At 47.7% G+C, this 24406-nt stretch overlaps 1 protein-coding gene and 1 long non-coding RNA gene across 2 annotated transcripts in view; one reads left to right on the top strand and one right to left on the bottom strand.

Annotated features, from left to right (window-relative positions):
* macf1a (microtubule actin crosslinking factor 1a) overlaps positions 1-23978 on the top strand; it is a 99917-nt gene extending 75939 nt beyond the window's left edge. Inside the window, 37 exon segments of the mRNA XM_048229057.1 lie at positions 1770-1931; positions 2158-2328; positions 2731-2897; positions 3205-3364; positions 3885-4211; positions 4469-4553; positions 4861-5087; positions 5682-5888; positions 6385-6612; positions 6866-7084; positions 7263-7466; positions 8365-8373; positions 10076-10301; positions 10784-11010; positions 11135-11257; positions 11598-11699; positions 11848-11949; positions 12188-12361; positions 12670-12825; positions 13236-13433; positions 13729-13857; positions 14575-14757; positions 15090-15245; positions 15557-15763; positions 16273-16392; positions 16613-16782; positions 17440-17599; positions 17975-18169; positions 18579-18851; positions 19107-19295; positions 19451-19562; positions 19820-19977; positions 20499-20661; positions 21148-21302; positions 21531-21605; positions 22587-22604; positions 23941-23978. Of these exon segments, the coding sequence (XP_048085014.1) occupies positions 1770-1931; positions 2158-2328; positions 2731-2897; positions 3205-3364; positions 3885-4211; positions 4469-4553; positions 4861-5087; positions 5682-5888; positions 6385-6612; positions 6866-7084; positions 7263-7466; positions 8365-8373; positions 10076-10301; positions 10784-11010; positions 11135-11257; positions 11598-11699; positions 11848-11949; positions 12188-12361; positions 12670-12825; positions 13236-13433; positions 13729-13857; positions 14575-14757; positions 15090-15245; positions 15557-15763; positions 16273-16392; positions 16613-16782; positions 17440-17599; positions 17975-18169; positions 18579-18851; positions 19107-19295; positions 19451-19562; positions 19820-19977; positions 20499-20661; positions 21148-21302; positions 21531-21605; positions 22587-22604; positions 23941-23958 (5955 nt within the window). The 3' untranslated portion in view covers positions 23959-23978.
* LOC125284907 lies at positions 18144-20522 on the bottom strand. The gene is made up of 4 exons (XR_007191961.1): positions 20436-20522; positions 19895-20001; positions 19445-19540; positions 18144-18219 (listed from the first exon to the last, which is right to left on the bottom strand). It is a non-coding gene; the product is annotated as an uncharacterized LOC125284907 (long non-coding RNA).
* Positions 23979-24406: the final 428 nt, after the last annotated feature.

The raw sequence follows: 24406 nt of genomic DNA, 5'->3' as shown, positions 1-24406 counted from the left end.
CTAGATCTGGATCCACATACCAAATGTGAGTTAGTACGACAGCGAGATACTAGTAAAGCATGGAGATTATATTTTATGGCCAAATAATGGTCCAAAGGCAGACTGCACTTTGAGTCAGAGTAAAGCATTTGAGGAACAAAATTAAGGACAACTGGAGAGGAAGTATATTTTCCAGTAGTGGTGTGATGGGGGGCGATAAGGAGTGAAGCGGATATATGAGGATGTTTGTGCGGAGAGGGAAAATGTGAGCCACGACTTTGGAGACCAAACAGGAGGAAGGTAGGAGCAGGAATAAGAGGCAGGATTTGGAGAGACAAAGAGGGTCAGGGGACATCAGTACAAAGATGTCCACACGCTGCCCGCATACTCAGAGAGACAGACAGGCGCACAAACACATGCACACACACTCTTACACACACAGACACATACACACACACACACACACTCTCAGGGCTAGGGTGGAGCAGGTCATGGCTGTGGCTCATTGTTGTTGAGTCCAACAGACTTCCTGTTCAGGCAGGAATGACGCCCATTCACCACAAGGCAGCTGTACCTAAACACACACATACACACACACACACACACACACACACACACACACACACACACACACACACTGATTGCAGACCTGATTGCAGGTCTAATGATAAACTCAGAGTAAATGTTGTGGACCAGGTACAATCTGGACTCATAAATGCGTTGGCAACGGCAGCAGTCAGACACCTGGGTGTTCAAACAGGCCTTTTGGATATGTAAACAGATAAACACCAGCACGCCTCGTGCACAACACCCTTGTAGCAGCAGCCGCCGTATTGCCCAGCACAGCTCATAACTGACCCAAAAAGGCTCTTCTCTCTCTCTCTTTCTTTCTTTATTTCTTTCTTTCTTTCTTTCTTTCTTTCTTTCTTTCTTTCTCTTTCTTTCTTTCTTTCTTTCTTTCTTTCTCTCTCTTTCTTTCTTTCTCTCTCTCCCTCTTTCCTTCTGTCTTTCTCTCTCTTTCTTCCTTTCTTTCTTTCTTTCTTTGTTTCTTTCTTTCTTTTTCTCTCTTTCTCTAGTTTCTCTCTTTCTCTCATTTCTATTCTTTCATTCTCTTTCATTCAGCCCCATCCCCCCCATCTCTCTTTCTCTGAAAGAATTGTATTCCCTTGTCTCCTGAGGTCTGTCAGCGCCGGTATGGGGGTTGTGGGTTGTTTGGCCAGGGCTCTTCTCAGATGTGCCCGGAGCAAACCTGGTTGGTTTGTGGTTTTCCCTGCTAACAGTCAACACATACACACACACACACAAACACACACACACACACACACGCTCTCAAGCTGTGTCTAATTTCAGCTAGCAAAGGCGACTTGCCCAAGCGCGCAGTTCTCTCACACACACTCAAGTATCAGATGCCACCATTATTGGCCTGGCCCCCTCCCAAAAGCTCTTCTCTTCTCTCACACTGCGGTTGTGTGTAGCCGGGGGGCTCCCTGTGAGTGGCCCATCATGGTATATTTGAGTTGCGGCCCTCAAGATTACAACCAGTTTCTGTGCTTCTTAATTCACAAAGTGTGCAAGCCATGCAGAATGCCTATGTAATTGTGTTATCCCGCAGGCCAGTCAACGGCTCCTCTAAATCAACTCATTTGTCTCTCTCTCTCTCTCTCTCTCTCTCTCTCTCTCTCTCTCTCCATCCTTCCTCTTTTCTTCCCCATCCTTTGTCTCTTCTCGCCCTCTCTCTACCTCCATCTATCCCCCTCTTCCTCTCTGCCCTCACCCTTTCTCCTGGTCAGGCTCTGGAACGGGAGCAGGTGGACAGCATCCAGCCCAAGCTCCAGCATGTGAATGCGGTCGGCCAGGGTCTTATTCAGAGCGCAGCCAAACACACTGACACGCAGGCGCTAGAGCATGACCTGGAGACGACAAACCTGCGCTGGAACTCACTCAACAAAAGGGTCAGTACACAACACACACACACACACACACACACACACGCACAGCTTCAGAACTCTATCTGTTACACAAATATATGATATGCACACATGCATGAACTTACACACACACACACACACACACACAAGCATAATCACTTACTCATATACATATCCCACCCATTTCAAGATGTCCTTATTTGCAAGGTGTGAGGGGTAGCACTGTTTCCATTTTTGTGCATTCTTGCAGGTGGCTGAACGCATTGCCCAGCTCCAAGAAGCACTATTGCATTGTGGGAAGTTCCAGGATGCACTTGAGCCTCTGCTGAGCTGGCTCAGTGACACGGAAGAGCTCATAGCCAATCAGAAGCCTCCATCAGCGGAGTACAGGGTGGTCAAGGCACAGATCCAGGAGCAGAAAGTGAGTTATGCTTTAATAACACCTCAATAACATGTCATGTTTATGTGGTGGTTTAATAGCATGGCTGTAATATTTATGGTGGTGTGAACTACAGCAGAGACCTCAGACTGGGATTTGGCTGGGACTTAAGACTGGCCAATCTACTGGCTGAAAGAGAGAGTGGTTCACCAACCTGTGCAAGCAGCACACCGACACTAGATACACATGCACACACACGCACACTGTTATTTAAAAACACATTAGAATTCAAGTGCAGCTCCAGGCCCTTTTGTTTTGTTTAAAGACAAATATACACTGCTGCCTGAAATCAGAGCAAATGGATAACCAGCGATTAGCATGTCCCGGTCTACCATCAATCTGAGTGCTTGTGGCTAAGCCCTCTCCCCATCTTCCCTTGGCCAGCTCCTGCAGCGTCTCCTTGACGACCGGCGGGGCACTGTGGAGATGATCCGGGCAGAGGGAGCGCGCATTGCCGTTACCGCGGAGACGCAGGACCGAGACAAGATCCAGAAACAGCTGGAGAGTCTGGGCCAGAGGTGGTGTGACCTGCTGGAGAAGGCCAGCGCCAGGTACACACACACACACATGCACACACACACACACACACACACACACACACACACAAGCACTATGGATTTTCAAACACTCTGTGTATACTACACATTAATCAACACACACATATGCACACAGAGAGACACACACACAGTTTCTCTCACACACAGCACATTAATGCTGTGTGGGAGAGAAACACTTCCACACACAACACATTAATCTTGCATATACACTTTTCATGCACAACACATGAATCAACACACATGCACACATACCTACTGACTGAATGTCTGACTGACTGTCTGTCTGTCTCTGTGTGTGTAGGCAAAGGCAGCTGGAGGAGTTGCAGGTGCTGGCTCTGCAGTTCCACGAGGCAGTGGAACCTCTCGGGGAGTGGCTTAGTGCCACAGAGAGGCGCCTCACCACAGCCGAACCAATGGGAACCCAGACCTCCAAAATCACCCAGCAGATCGCTCGGCACAAGGTGCACACACACACAACACACACACACACATACACACACACACACACACCACCATAGCAAACAGCTATGAAAGAACACACACACACACAGGAGGTGATTGATCAAACCGGCCAGAGGCTATAAATGGGGGGAATTGGACCCCCACACACCTATAGGCCCAAACATCATTATATCTCATCATTTTGTTTTATGTTTGTCCTATAGTTTTTTAATCTATGTTTCAAATTCAAATTTAGTTATACTTTTTCATTTGGTCATCGTTGTGTAAAATCCTTTGTTCTGAATCATAGCATTGGAAAACCAATGAAGTTCTCTTTAGTTGCTTTAGACATTTTTGTTTGTTGCATGTATTGTGGTTCTCACTATTATGATTTATCATTAGTTTGTCTTTTATGATTTCTCATCTGCATGATTTGTTCATGAATTGTTTTGCTTTTGTTGTCATCTCTCTCTTTTTACTTTTCTTCTCTCCATCTCACCGTTTTATTTCTCTTCCACACTGGTCTGGGGCGCCTCTCAGGCCCTCAAAGAGGAAATTACATCACGGGGGGTGGAGGTTCAACACCTGGAGTCTGTGGGCCAATCACTGACCCCACTGAGCAGCCCCGCAGACTGCGATTGGCTGCGGGAACGTGTGGGGGCGGTGCGCACTGGGCACAGTGAGCTACTCGATCGGTGTTTGCGGCGAGAAGCCATGCTGGACCAGGCGCTGGCTAACGCCCAGCTGTTTGGCGAGGACGAGGTTGAGGTGCTGAACTGGCTGGCTGAGGTGGCCCAGAGGCTGGCCGAGGTGTCAGTCCAGAGCTACCTGCCTGACCAGCTAGCCCAGCAGCACAAACACACACTGGTACGCCACACAGCCACGCAGACAGCACACACACACACACACACACACACACACACACACACAGCAGGGAAAGTGTGCCGAGATAAACACACTTAAAGAATGAGAGGGACTGCACCATTATTGTTCTGTAAGTGATGTCACTAGAGGAAATGTTTTTGTAAGCTTTAAATAAATGGGATGTTGAGTCAGTTTTCAGTAAGCTTGGACATTCCAGAGCTCTTTTAGACTGTAACTTAACCACCATTACTCCCCCTCAGTCCCTGAATGAGGAGATCGTCAGTAGAAAGAAGACTGTTGACCAAGCCATTAAGAATGGACAGGCCCTACTGAAGCAGACTACAGGTGAGATAGCTGACAAATGCATCACTCAGCACACATTGTGCCTGATGTGAAAGAGCTGTCTGTTTTTTTCCTTAAACTTCATTAAATATGCAGTATGTATTTGCAGTGAAATATCAAAGATGACATGTGGTTGTTTATTCACCCCCCTTGACTGGAGGAACTGTTTTTTTTAATCCTTGTGGACACAATCTGCTTTTAAAAACAACTCTCCTGGGGGTTTGACCATGTTATATGATATGTGATCTGAATGACGGATACATTCAGTACGTTGTGCTGACTTGCATCTTGTGTTCGTCCTTCATCTCAGGCGAGGAGGTGCTGTTGATTCAGGAGAAGCTGGACGGCATCAAGAGCCGCTACGCTGAGATGACCGCCGGGAGCAGCAAGGCCCTCCGCACACTCGAGCAGGCTCTGCAGCTTGCCACGCGGTTCGCCAGCGCCCACGAGGACATCAGCCAGTGGCTGGACTCCGTGGAGACAGAGCTCAACAACATGGAGCCAGACAACACGCCAGCCTATCAGGACAGACAGAAGGTAGGAGCAGAGCAATCCGGTGTATTCCTAAGGGATGTATGACATGAGGACATCAGGAATTGTTCACTACAACTTCAAATTTAAAGAAAGAGATATGTGTACATTATAATAATAGTAATAATGATAATAATAATAATAATAATAATAATAATAATAATAATAATCAGCTTTATTTGTATAGCACCTTTCATACACAGAATGCAGCTCAAAGTGAAACATTTAACACAATAATAGAGAAGAAAATAATAATAATAATAATAATAATAATAATCATAATAATCCATTTTGAGGCTAATGTCCGGTTGTGTGTGGGTGGTCATGCATGTTCGTATGATGCAGGAGCTGAAGTGCGGTTGTGTGTGGGTGGTCATGCATGTTCGTATGATGCAGGAGCTGAAGTGCGGTTGTGTGTGGGTGGTCATGCATGTTCGTATGATGCAGGAGCTGAAGTGCGGTTGTGTGTGGGTGGTCATGCATGTTCATATGATGCAGGAGCTGAAGTGCGGTTGTGTGTGGGTGGTCATGCATGTTCATATGATGCAGGAGCTGAAGTGCGGTTGTGTGTGGGTGGTCATGCATGTTCATATGATGCAGGAGCTGAAGTGCGTGGGCGCAGAGAAGCGTCTGGTTCTGGACACGGTGAACGAGGTCGGCAGCGCCCTGCTGGACCTGGTGCCATGGAGGGCCCGGGAGGGGCTCGACCGCCTGGTGGCCGACGCTAACCAGCGCTACCGCCAGGCTGACGAGACCATCGCCCAGAGAGTGCAGCAGGTTCAAGCTGCCATCCAGAGGTCACAGCAGGTACTGCGCTCACTCACCAACACCACTCGGCACGTAATGAAAATAGCATGGGCTCTGTTTATCTGTTTATAGTAGCTGGTGGATTCATTCTTGTCTTGACATGAACATGGAGCCATTATGAGGAGCCTATCTAATGTTACATGATGACATACATTCATCAAGTCAGGCTATAAACATGGAGAGACATTTTTCTTTGTTCTAAATATATGAGCAGCCATTATTGTGTGGCAATACATTGCACTGTCCTTTATATGCTGTGAACTCTGATTGCTGGGAATTTGCACCGAGGATGGGGTCACCGGAAACGTTTGCACTTGCACTTTAGTTTTACCTGAATAGTCCGGTGAGCCATTAAATCACTTTTCAATGTGAAACTCCGTTTTTGAAGACACTTTTTGAAGAGCGAGCTCCTTCCTTTGTTTTTTTTTATTACCTTGCACTGAAAATGTCCAGGAACAAACACTGATCTCTTCCTGTTCTGCCCCGGTGTGTCCAGTATGAGGAGGCTATTGACGCTGAGCTGACCTGGCTCGGGGAGACGGAGCGTAAGTTGGTGTCCTTAGGACCCCTCAGCCTGGAGCCAGACGTGACTGTGGCCCAGATGCAGGTCCAGAGGGCCTTCAACATCGACATCATCCGCCACAAAGACACCATCGACCAGCTGATCAACACCCGAGAGGACATCCTGGAGACGTGCAGCGACCAGCAGAAAGACACGCTGAAGGTGAGGAGGAAGGAAGTGTAGTGGGAGGGTCAGACATTAGAGATTTGACTTGGCAAATTGATTCTCCAAGATTTAACTCCTTGAAAAAGAGGGTTTGATGCACAGGCTTAGCCATTACTTTTCCATTCATTCTCACCCCAAAATAAAGTGATGAATTCTGAAAGTAAACATTAAAAATATCACATTTCAAGCTTTTTGATCTCTGACTCTAAATGACAAGGTGTTATTTCCCCCAACACACACACACACTCAGGTGAAGACCGACTCGCTGAGTGCGCGGTACGAAGCAGTGAGCCAGAGCCACTCGGAGCGGTTCTCTGCACTGGAGCAGGCCCAGGTTCTGGTGGCCCGGTTCTGGGAGACCCACGAGGAGCTGGACCCCTGGCTGGGTGAAACTGAAGCGATGATCAGCCAGCTCCCCCCTCCAGCCATCGACACCGAGGCCCTGCGTCAGCAACAGGACCAGATGAGGGTCAGTACAACCTGCTCTCACTCCGACTAATGCTGATCATGTCAAGATGCTAGAACTACTATGGAAAAGATGATTCTGGAAACCAGTTTTATTTTTTATTTTTTTTTAAATGTAATTATATATTTTCATACATTTTTCCCCCCCATGTGTCTTTTCCTCTCTCTTCGTCCATCTCCAGCTGCTGAGGGAGTCCATTGCTGAGCACAAGCCCCACATCGACAAGCTTCTCAAGATCGGCCCACAGCTGGCTGAGCTGAGCGCACAGGAGGGGGCGACAGTGAGGCAGCGCTACACCAGCGCAGAGCAGCGCTACCAGGCCATCAAGCAGGAGGTCAAAGGTCGGGCTGCTGCTCTGGACGAGGCCGTATCTCAGTCCACTCAGGTATGTCACCACACCTCCACACTTTACCTGCACGCCAGCATGAGACTGCTGTTGTACTAATGCCATATTGAATTTCCCCTTGGGGATCAATAAAGTATCTATCTATCTATCTCTATCTATATTTGCACACAACATGAACGTCTTTTTAGACGAGGCAAATTTAAATTCTTGTGATCCAGATCTCAGCTGGTCTTCTAAATGTGGATTTTCTGCTCTTGAAGGTTATGTTCATGTAGTTAATGTCTACCAAGAGGAAGGCATTTGTAATCATATTCTTTACGGTGCTTGTTTTTGAAGAAATTTAAAGTAAATGCAAATATTTTAAAAATCTGGTGCTACATTTAGGCTATTTTAGGTTTTGTGTGCTTGGCCCATCCATCTTTTTCATTATGCTAGTCATCTACAGTACTGTATCACCACTACATTGTGCTAGTCATTGACTGTATCACTACAAAGCTCTGATGTTAAAGAACCATAAACATTTGTGCTGATCATAGAGAAGACTGAGTGTGACTGAGGCTTGTTTGCATGCTGTTGATCTAACACACTGTTGTTTCTCCATCCCCACCTCCCCTAACTCTGATACGGTTCCCCCCTTTGGTGTGTGCCGATCTACTTTTAATCCCCAATGCCCCTCCCAAAAACCACCATCCTATTACCCCCTCTCCATCACCAACCACCCCCACCCCCACCATACCCCACCTGCATCCACCCTGCCCTCCATTCCCTCTGTTCCCCTCATCCACTCATCCATCCCTCCCTCCATCCATCCTTCCATCCCATGTGCCCATGTGTGCTCCACCTCTCCACTCACCTCCACTGGATATGTGTGTGTGTGTGTGTGTGTGTGTTCACCCTCCACCACCTGCCTCCATTACTGCTCACTGCCACTCCCCAGCTGGTAGAGGTAAGAATGTCACTTGCAGACTCACCACATATCTACACACACACACACACACACACACACACACACACACACACACACACACACACACACACACACACACACACACACATCTAAACACACACACACACAAACACACACACACACATCTAAACACACACACACACATCTAAACACACACACACACACACACACACACACATCCACACACACACACACACACACACACACACACTAAACACACACACACTAAACACACACACACACACACACACACACACACATCTAAACACACACACACACATCTAAACACACACACACACATCTAAACACACACACATAACACACACACACACATCTAAACACACACACACACACACACACACACATCTAAACACACACACACACACACACACACACACACACACACACATCTAAACACACACACACACACACATATGCACATCACCACCACATCACCCATCAGCATCTGCTTATTACACTGCTTCAGCACTGAAGAATTTAGCATCATCAATACTTTAGCTCCATGAATAGAGCTCTGTGAACCTTTAACATTGTTGTTTCTTAACCATCCTGTAGAAACGGTTAAACATCTGTTTTTGAGAGAACTGTTAATTTCGCTCTCAATATGTCATACTTATGGTATGTGTGCCAGTGTGTCATGCTTATGTTTCCTTAAGTCCCGTACTTCAAGTATGTGTGTGTGTGTCACTGTGTGTGTGTCACTGTGTGTGTGTGACTGTGTGTGTGACTGTGTGTGTGTGTGTGTGTTTGACTCCTTTCTCCTCTATCTGTCTCCCTGCTTGCTGCTGGCAGCTGGTCCCCTATGAGATGATAGCGGGGCTGTTTGCCTGCTCCGCGCTCCTCCTGATTGGAGAGGCTTCTCTGTGGTGCTGGCGCCAGCAGAAACAGCTGTGGCTGCAGTCTCGCAGGAGGGATTTCAAATTAACCTTGAGGCGGCAGCTACATCCTCCCCGCAGCGGGGTGGAAGCAACAAACAAACAAACAAACAAATAAAGAAATAAATAAGCCACAAGCCAGTCTCCCACTTCCCCACACAATTTAAATGGATTTGGAACACTGACTAGGCAGATAATACATGGGGGTCATGGGGTTTGATTCATGGGTGCAGTAACCCCACTTAAAAAAAAAATGAATTAAGTAAACAGAGACTGTATCATAAGGGACTAAAGCCACAAGTGTCTGACTTAAAGGTACACTATGCAAGATTTTCACCTTAAACAAACATGTAATAGGCGAATCGTTCACGTAGCATAGCTATAAAGCATGGACGTAGCGAGTCCCTACCGAGAGAATCAGCCATGCAACATGCAACCAAGAATGGCGGCCCGCCAAGTCTTGCAAGAATCGTGAAACAATAACTTTGTCAGTAGATATAACTCTTTGGAGATAGTTTTTGCCTGTCGTTAATCCTTCACCTCCACAAGAATAGCATTTTCATTATGGGATTAGTCACAAGAAATTTGCTATTTACAATAGCAGAGTAAAATATAAATACATCGCAACTCGAGAAATATATCGCCAAAAATACCTAAACCCGCATAGTGTAACTTTAAGCATTCGGCCTCTAGCTCTGTCTGTGTGTGTGTGTGTGTGTGTGTGTGTGTGTGTGTGTGCGTGCGTGGATGTTCTGTAATCTCACACATCCTTCCTGTCCCCCCAGTTCCATGATAAGATGGACCCCCTGCTGGAGACTCTGGAGGGGGCCGTGCAGAGGCTTAGGCTGCCCCCGCCGGTGGCCGCCGAGGTGGACAAGATCCGGGAGCAGCTGGCCGATCATCGTGCCCAAGGGGTGGAGCTGGACAAACTGCTGCCCTCGTTTAGCGCCCTGTGTGCCCGCGGGGAGGAGCTGATCACGCGCGCCTCACACAACGACCCTGCCGCTCAGGGTGAGTTTTACACACACACACACACACACACACACACACACACACACACACACACACACACACAGACACAGACACAGACACAGACACAGAATAACTCACCTGCACAGGATGAATTACACACATGGTGTGAACACACAGACACTCAGATAACATTTCCTAGAAATTTGGTGGTAAGCACATACTAGCACATACTACATAGTACACTAAGTGCATCATCATCTAATTAGGGGGCTACTCTATGGTAAATGAAGCACTTCTATGTATTTCTATAACTTGTAATACAATCATGAGCCTGACTTTCTGCAAGAACTTGAAACCACCAATCTCAGTTTTTTTTTTGTTATTTGTTTTTTTAAATATAATTTCTCCTCCGTTTTTGAAAGCTTCATACTATTTTACTATGTGCGAAATGCAATGTTTTATGTCGTAGGATGTTTTTGAGAATGTTTTGTCTGACTGCGGTGCACTTGCCTTTCTTCCAGCGGTGCGTGCTCGTCTGCTGCGTCTCCGCTCTCTGTGGGATGAGATCCGTCAGCGGGCGGAGGAGCGCGAGGGCAAGCTGACGGACGTGCTGGACCTGGCCGGAAAGTTCTGGGCCGACATGGCGGCGCTGCTCAGCACGCTCCGAGACTCGCAGGACATCGTGAAGGAACTCGAGGACCCCGGCGTCGACCCGTCGCTTATCAAACAGCAAATCGAGGCGGCAGAGGTATGTGTTTTGGGGTCAGAGGTCAGATGTTTGGACAGTGGAATGTCTTCTGATCTAGTGTTTATGTGAGCTCCTGCTGATCTGGTTCCTTTGCTCGTGTTTCTCTCATCTGATTGGTCGGCAGGCGATAAAGGCAGAGACTGACGGTCTGAGGGAGGAGCTGGAGATTGTGCGAACCCTCGGCGCTGACCTCATCTTCGCCTGCGGAGAGACAGAGAAGCCTGAGGTCAAGAAGACCATTGATGAGGTCAGAACTCTCTCAGATGTATTCACACACACACACACACACACACACACACACAGACGAACGTACTGGACACACACACACACACACACACACAAACGTACTATACACACACGCACTTGTACACAAGCAATGCATTTAGGCAGGAGAAATTAGTGCCAGGACTATTATATCTGATCATTACCATTTCACTTTTACTGACAACACACAATATGTCACTTCTGCCATGCCACCATTCCGTCAGTATGTATGAATACATATATTCATGACTTATTCCCATCAAGAGAGGTTGAGCACGGCGTCCGTTAGTTTGTACTGAATGTGCCTTTGTGTTTCATCTCAGATGAATGCGGCGTGGGAGGGCCTGAACCGCACGTGGCGTGAGAGAATGGAGCGGCTGGACGAGGCAATGACCGCCTCAGTGCAGTACCAGGATGCTTTGCAGGTCAGTGTCCCAGCATGCATCATGCATGGCTTTCTCCCATCTGTCTGTCCATGACCTGCCACATGTGAAGCGTACTGATGTGTTCTCCACGCTGGTGTGTGTGTGTGTGTGTGTGTGTGTGCGTGTGTGTGTGTGTGTGTTGCTACAGGGCATGTTTGACTATCTGGACAACGCTGTGATCAAGCTGTGCGATATGCCTCCGGTGGGGACAGACCTGAGCACTGTCAAACAGCAGATAGAAGAACTCAAGGTGAAACCTCTTACCAACGAGACTCGTTTTTCTCTTTCCCTCAGACACTCTTTTCCCTCTATTATATCCTTCCTCTGTCACTCACTTTCTGTTCTTTCCCTTGTCTATTTCTCAGGCATATCTTCTGTCCTCTGATCTTTCCTCCTTTCTTATCTTATCTTATATCTCATATTGTTTAGTCATTTACGTCTCGTGAGTTGACACAGCTAAAAATGATCCTTCCTTAATCTTCCATCAGCAATATAAAGTGGAGGTGTATCAGCAGCAGATCGACATGGAGAAGCTTTGCCACCAGGGGGAGCTGTTGCTCAAGAAAGTGACGGACCAGACAGACAAAGACATGATCCAGGAGCCGTTGACTGAACTGCGCCACCTGTGGGACAACCTGGGCGATAAGATCACACTCAGACAGGTGGGAACATACATACTGTAAACATCATTAGCTTGATTCTGCCAGTGCAAATCAAACAAAAATGTAACATAATAAATAACAGTTGTCAAACTCAACAAGCAATTATACAAACTGTATAAACACTGAATATTTGATTGCCAGCACAGATAGTTTGGATAGGTTAACATTTTCCCATGAGAGGTGCTGGATTATCAGTTGAGCAATGATTATTTTCTCTTCAGCACATGTTTAGGCGCTGCTGTTGGTCCTCATGCTGCTCTGCGCTGGTTAATTACATTAGTGTGCTCATTATTCTCTCTGTTGTTCAGCACAAGCTGGAGGGCGCCCTGCTGGCCCTGGGACAGTTCCAGCACGCTCTCTCCGAGCTGCAGGCCTGGCTGAGCCACACTCACGCCACACTGGACACCCAGAGGCCCATTGGCTCCGACCCCAAAGCCATCGAGATTGAGCTGGCCAAGCACCATGTAAGCAGCTTTCTCTCTGCCGGTCTCTCTCTCGCATGCTAACTCTTTATCTGTCAGCGTTTTTTTCTGTCTGTCTGTGTGTTTTTCTCTGTCGGCGTCTCCTCTTGTCTGGATGCTGCCCTGCTTCTCATGAGAACAGCTGTCATTTTAGATCATAATTCTCATCTCTCATCTCCATTTTCCCTCCATTTCCTTTCCCTGGCTCTTTTTCCACACACACACACACACACACTCACACACTCACACACACTCACACTCACACTCACACTCACACAAATACACACACACACTCTCTCTCTCTTTCTCTCACAACATTCATTCTCTCTCACACACACACACACACACACACACACACAAACACACACACTGTCTATCTCTCTCCCTCTCTGACCCCCCCCATCCCCCATCAGGTCTTGAGAAACGATGTGCTGTCGCATCGCTCCACGGTGGAGACGGTGAGCGGCGCTGGCTCGGAGCTGCTGGAGTCGAGCCCCGGGGACGAGGCCAGCCACCTGAGAGACCAGCTGGACGAGCTCAACTCCAGCTGGGCCCAGCTCCTCCTCAAGGCCGAGGAGAGACAGAAACTTCTGGAGGCCGCTCTGCATCAGGTACGTCCGAGAGCGCCAACTCAGGGGATGAGAGGAGGGATAGAGGGTCAGAGAGAGAGAGTGAAAAAGAAGAGATAGAGAAAGAGACGGAAGAAAAGCAGAAGAGATAGAGTGGGAAAGAAGAGTTGCAGTGGGGAGAATTGTCTTGGGACTCTGCTGTTTCTAGCATTTGCAAGAGGTAGTTGATTTATGACAACATTATTGACTGTAACCGTGATTAATGGCAAAACGATCTCCCTGTACCCCTCTCCACCTCCTCTCCACCTCCTCTCCACTCCCCCCTTTCCACTCCAAGGCGGAGGGTTTCCATGGTGAGCTGGAAGAGTTTCTGCAGTGGCTGCGGCGGACAGAAAGCCAGCTGTCTGCTGCCAAACCGACTGGAGGCCTTCCTGAGACGGCCCGCGAGCAGCTACAACAACACATGGTACACACACACACACACACACACAGATTTATATTTAGATAAAGCATTTAATGAGGGCACAAACTGACCGAACATCTCCATAAGTCCATATTCACACACACACACACTCACATATACCAGCCCCCAGCACATAAACGGAGACATAAAAGGCAGGAAGTGGCCTATAAACATGCACATACACACAAATCATACTGTACCTTGATTGCTCCCTTTTTGTAAGTTGCTGTGGATAAAAGCGTCAGCTTATTAACTAAATTTATTATACGGCTCTTCACAATGCTAGTAGAACGCTCCATTGACCTCTAAATAATGACCGCTGTCAATGGCAATGGATTTGCATTCAAAAGTGAAGGCAGACGGTTGATCAGCTGTGTTCTAAAGAACGTTTGATTCAAGTTCAGCGTGTTGCGAACTATTTGTTTCTCAGCAAAAGCCACAACGAAACGGTTATAAATGAATGTAAAGAGACATATCGTGGAGTTTATTTTTTCGTTTTGGCAAGTAGCCATATAATAAGCAGGATAATGTATAGAAAACCGGTCACTATTGGGAAAATATGTCGTTTCAGGGCGAAGCAAGACCCTTCCGCTGCCGCGTCGGGGTCCCAATAATGACCAGCGTTCTATACATTATCCCTTACATCAAAATAGATGAATATTCATGTGCGCACATACCCCAAGCACAGCACTGAATGCAGTCTATGCGTTGCACATGCAGGAGCTGCAGGAGCAGCTGAACCAGCGGGGTGAGATGTACCACCGGCTACTGGACCAGGGCGAATCCATGCTCCTGGCCCGTGGCGGGGACGATGGCGGACCCGGCGCCACCCAGACCCAGCAGAACCTGGCCATGCTGCAGAACAAGTGGGCCAGCCTCAACACCAAGATAGACGACAGAAGGGTAAGCGAGGCGGTGAAACCTGCCCTTGAAAATACGGCCTGTTTACTCCTCGCAGGGGGATGTGCCAGGTCTGAGCTGGAGAGTCAGGTTCTTGTCAGCACGTGTCGCTAACCATCTGGATGCACTCAGCAGCAGCAGCCACAGAGGGTTTACTGAAAACGTCTTAGTTCAGCAGAAGCATGACAGGCCATTTAGCTTCTGTATCGTTTTTAAACTGATGCTGTTTTCTCCTCTGAGAGTCTCTTCGATGACTGACCTCTGTGCTATCTCTCTCTCTCTCTCTCTCTCTCTCTCTCTCTCTCTCTCTTTCTCTCGCTCTCTCTCTCTCTCAGGCTAAACTGGATGAGGCGGTCTCACTGGCCACAGGCTTCCAGTCTTCTCTGCAGGACACCATCAACTGGCTGACCCAAGCAGAACAGACCCTTAACATGGCCCAGCCCCCCAGCCTCATTCTGGACACCGTGCTCTTCCAGATCGATGAACACAAGGTGGGTTGGGGAACAGCAGGGGAATGTCGGGAAAGAGAGAGAGAGGGAGAACACGAGACAGGCCACTGATGAGTCGCCGATAATTGTTGAAGGCAGTGAGATTAAGAAATTTGAGATGGCCTAATGAAGTATTGACCCTTAACTAGTCCTATTGACCCTTAACTAGCCTTCTGTCCATAGATGAGTATAAGTATAAGTATTAGAGTTATGATAGAGTTAAATTAGAATATGTAAGATATATCAGCGTGTGTAAATATTTATGTACTGTATGTTAACCCTGACGTGCCTCTGTCCCTGTCCTCCTCTCTCAGGTGTTTGTGAACGAGGTGAACACCCATCGTGAGCGGGTTCTGGCCCTGGAGAAAGCCGGCTCTCAGCTTCGTTTCGCCAGCCTGAAGCAGGACGTGGTTCTGATCAAGAACCTCCTCCTGAGCGTGCAGGCGCGCTGGGACAAGCTGGTGCAGCGGTCGCTGGACCGGGGCCGACACCTGGACGAGGCCCGCAAGAGGGCCAAACAGGTAGGGGAGGGGACACTTCTGAAGTGGTGACATAACAGGGGCTGATGGAGAAATGTTTGTAGAGATGTCATTGCTAACTGATGGTTGCCCGAAAACAATTTCAGTTAACGAGTATAAAATAATTGCATTTGATTTAAGTCTTGGCTTGAAGAGCTCATGTTTTATTTGTGTGGTAACTAAGTTTATTTTGTGGTAGTAACTGATTAAATCACATTGACAGGACCATTATAAGCTATATTAATCTTGGTCACAGAAAAAGATGAATCAGTGTGAGGTTGAGAGTGGTACAGCTCTTGAAGTCGGAGAAGGCTATTTTTATTTAACTACAAAGCACACTTAGTCCAATGTTTAGTGGAAAGAACAATGTAATGAAATGAGGTTAAATGCAGAAGAGACATTCTAAAATAAGCAATGTGCCTGTGGTAATGGTGGTGATGGGCTGATTTCTGTGTGTGTGTGTGTGTGTGTGTGTGTGTGTGTGTGTGTGTGTGTGTGTGTGTGCTGCTTAGTTCCATGAGGCCTGGAGGAAGCTGTCGGACTGGCTGGAGGAGGCAGAGAGCAGGCTGGACTCCGAGCTGGAGATCTCCAACGAGCCCGACAAGATCAAAGTGCAGCTGGCCAAGCACAAGGTGGAGTGGCCCACATATCTTAAAGAGAGCATCTCTCTCACCCAATCACGTAGTCCTTTCCTCTCACTCTCACTCTATCTCTCTTTTTGTCTATCATTTGGTCTATCTTTCTCAATGTTGTGTACTTCCTGTAAAACAATTAAATTATTCAGTTGTCACATTATAAAAATACCTTCTCAGCATGTCTCACCCCCTGTCCTTTGCTTGTTTAACTCTGCAGGAGTTCCAGAAGGCTCTGGGCTCCAAGCAGCCGGTGTACGACACCACGGTGCGCTCGGGCAGGGCCATGCGTGACAAGGCCTCCCTCGCCGACGACACCCAGAAGCTGGACCACCTGCTCGGGGAGGTGCGGGACAAGTGGGACACCGTCTGTGGCAAGAGTGTGGAGAGGTAAGCACAGCACAGTGGCACACGGCCAGCCAGCATCCCCAGGGGTCAGCTGGCTAGTGTGTTTGTGAGGATGATATGAGACTATAAGGCGGGGATCACATCAACCCAGCGGCAAGCGGCAGCGGCAAACTAAACACAACGCTCAGACCATAATAAGTTTTATTCCTAAGCAACACAAACGGTTTGTCAATTGAATACGCTCGCGTTGCGCTTTGAAAGTTGAACCAAGTTCAACGCTCAGCTTGTTCAACGCTAGTGTTACGCCAGCATTGCCACCGTTCCGCTGCCGAACCATAGAGAGAACAATAGAAAACCTGCCGCTTGCCGCTGGCTAATGTGATCCCCGCCTAAGGATGGGACACTCCCAGCAAGGATGCCCTCTAGTGCTGCAGTAGCAAAATGAAATGATTAATGTCCCATGATTCTTCTCGTTACAGTTAATGTCTAATGAGCAAGCTGTGGTTATTAAGGCTCCTCACTGTGATTGTGTTATGACTGTGTGCAATAAATAACGTAATATGACCTCGTGTAATGAAAAAGGCTTGCAGTGTGAAGGGGTTTAGATTAGATCACACTCAATCACTTAATACCAGGGGTTAGATTAGATCGCACTCAATCACTTAATACCATTTCTCGGTCTGTTTCTGCCACCATCAGGCAGCACAAGCTGGAGGAGGCGCTGCTGTTCTCAGGTCAGTTCGCAGAGGCTCTGCAGGCGCTAGTGGACTGGCTCTATCGGGTTGAGCCGCAGCTCAGTGAGGACCTATTCGTGCACGGAGACCTGGACCTGGTCACCAATCTCATGGACTCGCACAAGGTACGTGAGAAAGAGACAAAGTCCCCAGTGTATCTGCTGGGAGTTGCTAAAGAGTTGATGTAGATGAAATATGAGTGTTTTTCTACGTGGAACATAAACTTAAACTGTAAATAAAATGCACAATATCAATCCATTACCAACCTCAGACATACACAAAGGACCTAAAATCATGTGAGCAATTGTATCCTGTCAAGATCAATAGTAGTAGTTAGTAGTAGATTAGCACAATAATAAGGTGTGCGATTTTTTAGAATAGAGGGTCCTACGGACATTTTATGCCGAGGTTTTAGCAACCTCTGAAATGGAGATGAGAGAGGTCTGTAGTGCAGCTCTGGAGGTTCATTTCCTGATGATTTGTGGTTGCCATGGTAACAGGCCTTCCAGAAGGAGCTGGGAAAGAGGACGAGCAGCGTCCAAGCGCTGAAGCGCTCCGCCCGCGAGCTCATGGAGACCGGCCGGGATGACACCGCCTGGGTCAAAGTTCAACTGCAGGAGCTTAGCAACCGCTGGGACACAGTGTGTGCGTTGTCCGTCAGCAAGCAGACGCGTCTCCAACAGGCCCACAAGCAGGTGAGGCAGTGGGGAGGGGATCCCTGGGTCTGGCCAGCCGACTGTGGACACTAGAGAGCATAGACAAGTGCTATTTTTGAAATATGTGTGCATCCTAGAGGCATTTCTTAGTAAAAATTGGGAACAGGATTTTTTATCATAATTAAGGTGTGCTGTATCCAACTAGCCCTGTTCCCAAGCTGAATTTTGAGTTTTTGACCATCTAATTAGCATAAACAAAATGGTTGCCAGAGTGGAGATTTTGGGCATGTTCCTTGGGTGGAAACACACCAGTGCTGTGTTTCTTTGCATACTTGTCTCTCTCTCTCTCTCTCCTCTCTCCCCTCTCTCAGGATTTAAAAGAATTTGAACCGTTCAACAGTGTAATTTCATGAAGCTGTATATTTTGACATTTATGCTTCCACCCCAGGCTGAAGAGTTCCGGGTGGCGGTGCAGAGCCTGCTGGAGTGGCTATCGGAGGCGGAGCAGACACTGCGTTTCCGCGGCGTGCTGCCCGAGGACGTGGAGACGCTGCAGGTGCTCCTGCGCGGCCACCGGGAGTTCATGCAGACGGTGGAGGACAAGTGGACCGACGTGACGCGCGCCGCCGGCATGGGCGAGGCCATCCTGACCGTCTGCCACCCTGACTGCATCACGACTATCAAACACTGGATCACCATCATCAGGGCGCGCTTCGAGGAGGTTTGTGTGTGTGTGTGTGTCTGTGTGTGTGTTTGTGTCTGTCTGTGTGTTTGTGTGTCTGAGTGTTTGTGTCTGTCTTGATGCATAGCCAAGCAATACTTACAAATATTTAAACAAGATGATAGCAAACACCTTCGTCATTTTGAGCAGACTGTGTAGACACAGCAGTTGAGCAAAAACAGACGATGACACGAGGGTTGTTTGCCTGGAGGTGTTTACTGTTTGAGCGCTGAGCATACGGACTCGCTCCTACAGGTGCTGACGTGGGCCAAACAGCACGAGCAGCGTCTGGACACCGCACTGAAAGAGCTGCAGCACAACGCATCGCTGCTGGAGGAGCTGTTGTCATGGCTACAGTGGGCAGAGACCACTCTGGTTCAGCGGGACACGGAGCCCCTCCCTCAGGACATCCCTCAGCTGAAGTCACTAATCACAGAGCACCAGGTGGGCGGGACCATCGCTTTGTCAGTTTTTCATTGATCAAGCTTTTTGTATTATGTATTACTGGTCCAAAAAAAATCGTGACCATTATTTCTTCCTCCATTGTGTATGTGTGTGTGCGTGCGTGTGTGTGTGTGTGTGTGTATACTCACTCTCAGGTGTTTATGGAGGAGATGACTAGGAAGCAGCCTGATGTTGATCGTGTCACCAAAACATACAAGAGGAAACCATCCGACACCCCCAGCAGCCTGGCAGAGAGGAGGGGAACTCGTGAGTCTCTTCTCAAACACACTCGTACAAACACCTACATGTAGACCCACATCCCCGGGTAAACAGAAGAGTGAATGCGCACAAATATCCCAAGTCCAAGTATCTGCGCCAACACAGTTAACCATGCATAGTCATGTCCCCATGAGAAGGCAAAGGGGAGAGCAAGCGTCAGTAGATGCGGTTTGAGAAACCTAGTCATTAACATGCACAAACCCTCTCTCTCTCACACACACACACACACACATATTCTTCCTCAGGTAAACACCAGCAGCAGCAGCAGCAGCAGCAGCCCGCGGTGCAGGTGGCAGGGGGCAACCCTCGGCTCACTCAACTGTGCTCGCGCTGGCAGCAGGTGTGGCTCCTGGCCCTCGACCGCCAGCGGAAACTCAACGACGCCCTCGACAGGCTGGAAGAGGTACCGCAATCAAATCAACTCGATCTAGATAGATAGATAGATAGATAGATAGATAGATAGATACTTTATTGATATTTATCCCCAAGGGGAAATTCAAGGTCTCATTAGCATACAGACATCACACACAACATGCACTTAAAGCAGAAAAAGTAATATAAGTATATACATATAAAAAACTCCACTGCACAATAGAGACAGTAGAAGATATAAAAAAAATACTTAAATACTAAATAATCTAAATCAAATATCCACATAGTGTGCTTAAGGATGATCAAGCATGAGGCGCTTGCAGTGACAGGGCAAGGACTGAGCCTGTAATCTTGTCATTGGTACTGTTATTGGCAGTTCAAAGGCACAACCCCAAACTCTTTCTGTCAGCTTAATGCATTTTGATCATTCTAGTCCTCTAGTGAGTAAGCGGTTTGTTGTTCTGTATCAGTTCCTCCATGATTCCTCACTGCGGTCGGTTTTTTTCGCTGTATGTCGTCTCTTAACGTCCTTCCTGTCTTTGTGACCCTCAGCTCAAGGAATTTGCCAACTTTGACTTTGATGTGTGGCGGAAGAAGTACATGCGCTGGATGAACCATAAGAAGTCCCGTGTTATGGACTTCTTCAGACGCATTGATAAGGACCAGGACGGCAAGATCACACGGCAGGAGTTCATTGATGGCATCCTGGCCTCAAGTATGTTTACCCTCAATACACGCAAACCAATTTGACCTAGAATGTCAAGAAAAGGCCTTTAGTTATATGGGCAAAATATGACGAAAATATCAATGAAAACTTGCCTTGTGACTTAATAACGAATGATAGAAGATCAGATTTATCCTTCAGGATCACCGCTGTCTATGGACCCTTTCAAGAGAGTTCCATTATCAGCATCATAGTTGGCCCCACAAGACTTCCTTTTTAACATTCCATATGTTATCATAATGGAGAGGAAGTAGATTGGGGCCAAAATAGAACGTTCAAGCATTGTTTTTGTTTACCTTGTTGAAAGGGTCTATTAATATTAGTATATTAGCATTATCTAATAGTATGCTGACAGTCTGCTGAGGTAGTATTACTAATGCCATAAGAGCTATCTACTGTGTCTTACTGCACACAGTTGTACGTCTCGTTAAATCTCCAACTCTTCTCTTCACTGTGCATTTGTGCTTTTCTTCCCAGAATTCCCCACCAGTAAGTTGGAGATGTCTGCAGTGGCTGACATCTTTGACCGGGATGGTGACGGCTACATCGACTACTATGAGTTTGTGGCAGCGCTGCACCCCAACAAAGACGCCTACCGGCCGACCACCGACGCAGATAAGATTGAGGATGAGGTGAGAGCACAGCAACGGAAAAACACAACCACATTTATCTGCTCCTGTGGAGTAATGAGAAAGCGACAACTAGAGACTCACAACATTTAAGTGTTATATTGAATTACTGGTTTGTGTAACTCTGAATCATCTTTCTCCATCTATAGAGTATATCTGACGCCTCCCTCAATCTCTCTTTTTCTGTCTTTTCATTTTTCTGTCTTTGTCTCTGTCCTTCTCTTCCTCCAGGTCACCAGGCAGGTGGCACAGTGTAAGTGTGCCAAGAGGTTCCAGGTCGAGCAGATCGGAGAGAACAAGTACAGGGTAAGTCAAGTCTACGCCGCACGCCCACAATGATCTCAGCAGCATAGAGAAGTTCTGTAAGCCAGGGAGCTCAACATGACATTCAGTCCTCCTCTAATTGAGTAAATAGACAGTTATAACTGTTGGCCTTGCTGTCATGACCTCACTCAATGCCATACGTGGTTAAAGGAGCATTTCATCTTTGATATATGTGTGCCCTCACGTCGTCGTGGAAACTGTGTGCTGCCCACCACCAGCAAAACTAATGACATCACCGCTGTCACGAACCCTGAATGAGCCTCACTCCCCCCCTGCCAGCCTGTGTCCTTCAACACACCACTCTCATCCTCACTCCTCATCATTAACCCTGGGTTAATGAAATGGACAACAATGACCTCAGACTAACCTCACATTTGCATTGCACAGGCCCATCCATGGATCCATCATGCTTCCCAGTAGATCTGTCTGTATCTATCTATCTGTCTGTCTGTCTGTCTGTCTGACTGTCTGTCTCCTTGCATCTTTGGCTTCCAACCTCACCCTGTCTGCTTCTGTCTTCTCCATCACTCTTTCTCTCTGGCCTTTAGCCACTGTAGGAGCCCTCTAACCTGACTATGGCAGACAGCTCAGGACAGGCCTCATTCACGCAGCCATATCCATCTTTAATGGCCCCACACGCTTGCTCCACGCCTGCTCCAGCAGATAATTACAGAGGAGGAAGCAGCTCAGTAGACCTCAAAGCCTCGTGCCAAAACAGTGCAGTCAGGCCTCTGGCAATTCCGCCAGATTAAGAGGATTTACTTTAGTGAGACTATTTAGAGGAAGTTCATCTCTCATGTAGTCAGCAGTCAGCAGTGTTTCTTTCACATGTTGAGCTGGTAGGACGACAGGTTGTTGTCAAAGTGTTTGTGCCCCTACATGTTTGTTTCACCCTCGTTGTTTTTCTCTCTTCCTTTCTCTCTCTCTTCTTGTGTTCCTCCATGTCCGCTGGATTTATTGTAGTTCTTCCTTGGAAACCAGGTAAAGTGACTGGTGTGATGTGCTGGAGTGTCATTTTGTTTTTGTGTGTGTGCTTGTGCCGAAGCCTGTGAGACCTGATGCCCCCACACACACACACACACACACACACACACACACACACACACACACACACACACACACACACACACACACACACACACACACACACACACACACACACACACACACACATACAGTACACTCGCACACATACAGTACACACACACACACACACACATACACACACACACCACACACCACACACACATACCACACACACACACACCACACACCACACACACACACACACACACACACACACACCCTCTGTCTCATGCTCTCCCTTTTCCCGTCACATCTCGGCTGCCATCAGCTCTCTCCGCTGTTATTGGTCACACTAAATTCCACGGACGCCACGGTTGCAGCCTTGGTGACCAGGCATGTCCTGTTTGGCAGGAAGAGAGGGCAGACAGGCCTGGCCCAGAACGCCGGGGCTGCCCGCTCTCCCGCGCGCGCTGGGGGATAACTGATGTGGGCAGTGGCAGCGCGGTGCAGGGGCATGTCTCACAGGCGTCGGCCTCAGCTTTTGTGTGTCCTTGACCATCTGTTGTGTGAATACTTTTGGGATGCTATGAGCGGGCTGGTCTGGCAATGATTCCCTGGCTTGATGTGACTGAATGTTTAAATGGGAACTGACCAACTGAGGGTTTTCAACTGATTAGAGGGCTAAACTGTGTCTGTTTGCGCCGGTGGAGGTTTCTTAACTGAGGGGGGAATCTGTTTGGAAATCAGCGGGATAAAACTGCCTTGTAACAGCTTGGAACTTTCTCATAACTGATCTGACTTCAAACAAAAAATCAGGAAACATAACCATGTAATCGTGTGGTTTATTTGGGAGAGATTTGTCTTAAGAAATCATGTGGCATTTGGGTGAAGGTTTGATTATGTGGGAAGGGAAGAAAACTTTTATAGCAATACTTTAACAAAATAACAGATTGGTTCGAGGACTTGATTGTTTCTAACATTTTTGTTTTTCTTCTCCCTTGACTTTTTCTTTCACTCTTTCTCTTTTTAAAAACCAAAATTCCTCCTGGTGTTCCCTACATATCCCTCCACCTTCCAATACCTTTCTCTCTCTCTGTCCCCCTCTCTCTCTATCTCTGTCTCTTTGTTCTCTGCCCTCACTTCCTCTCTCTTGCCCTCTGTCTCTCACTCTCTCTCTCTGTCTCTCTCTCCCTCCTCCCTCTCTCTCTCTCTCTGTCTCTCTCTCTGTCTCTCCTCCCTCTCTCTCTCTCCCTCTCCTCCCTCACTCCCACTGTATCCCTTCCTCCCCCAGTTTGGGGACTCCCAGTAGTTGCCTGGTGCTGGATCCTCCAAGTAGGCACCACATGGTGCGGTGGGAGGAGGTTGATGGCTTGATGAGTTCCTCCTGGTCAAGAATGACTCAGGCTTCAGGTGAGTGCTTTCACACTCACACACACACACACACACACACACACACACACACACACACACACTCACACACTCAAATAAAATCACATTTTTTTTTTTTCATCTATTCAAACAGACACAGGCTCACACATTTTCTTGTGTATGTGTGTCTGTCCTTCCACACACTCGCACGTACAGTATGTCAGCCAAGCTTAATGACCGTTCCAGTTTCAGGAGTGTTTAGTAAAATCCTCTACTCTAGAGATCCTGGACTGTCACAGCTCTTTTTCTCCGAGCTCTCTTTCTCTCCCTTTCCTCTTCTCTATATCTCTCTTCTGTTTTCTCTGTTGCTCTTTATCTTTCTCTCCCTT

Source organism: Alosa alosa, chromosome 20 (genome assembly GCF_017589495.1).
Source record: "Alosa alosa isolate M-15738 ecotype Scorff River chromosome 20, AALO_Geno_1.1, whole genome shotgun sequence".
NCBI lineage: Eukaryota > Metazoa > Chordata > Actinopteri > Clupeiformes > Clupeidae > Alosa > Alosa alosa.
This window is presented reverse-complemented; position numbering and strand designations above follow the sequence as displayed.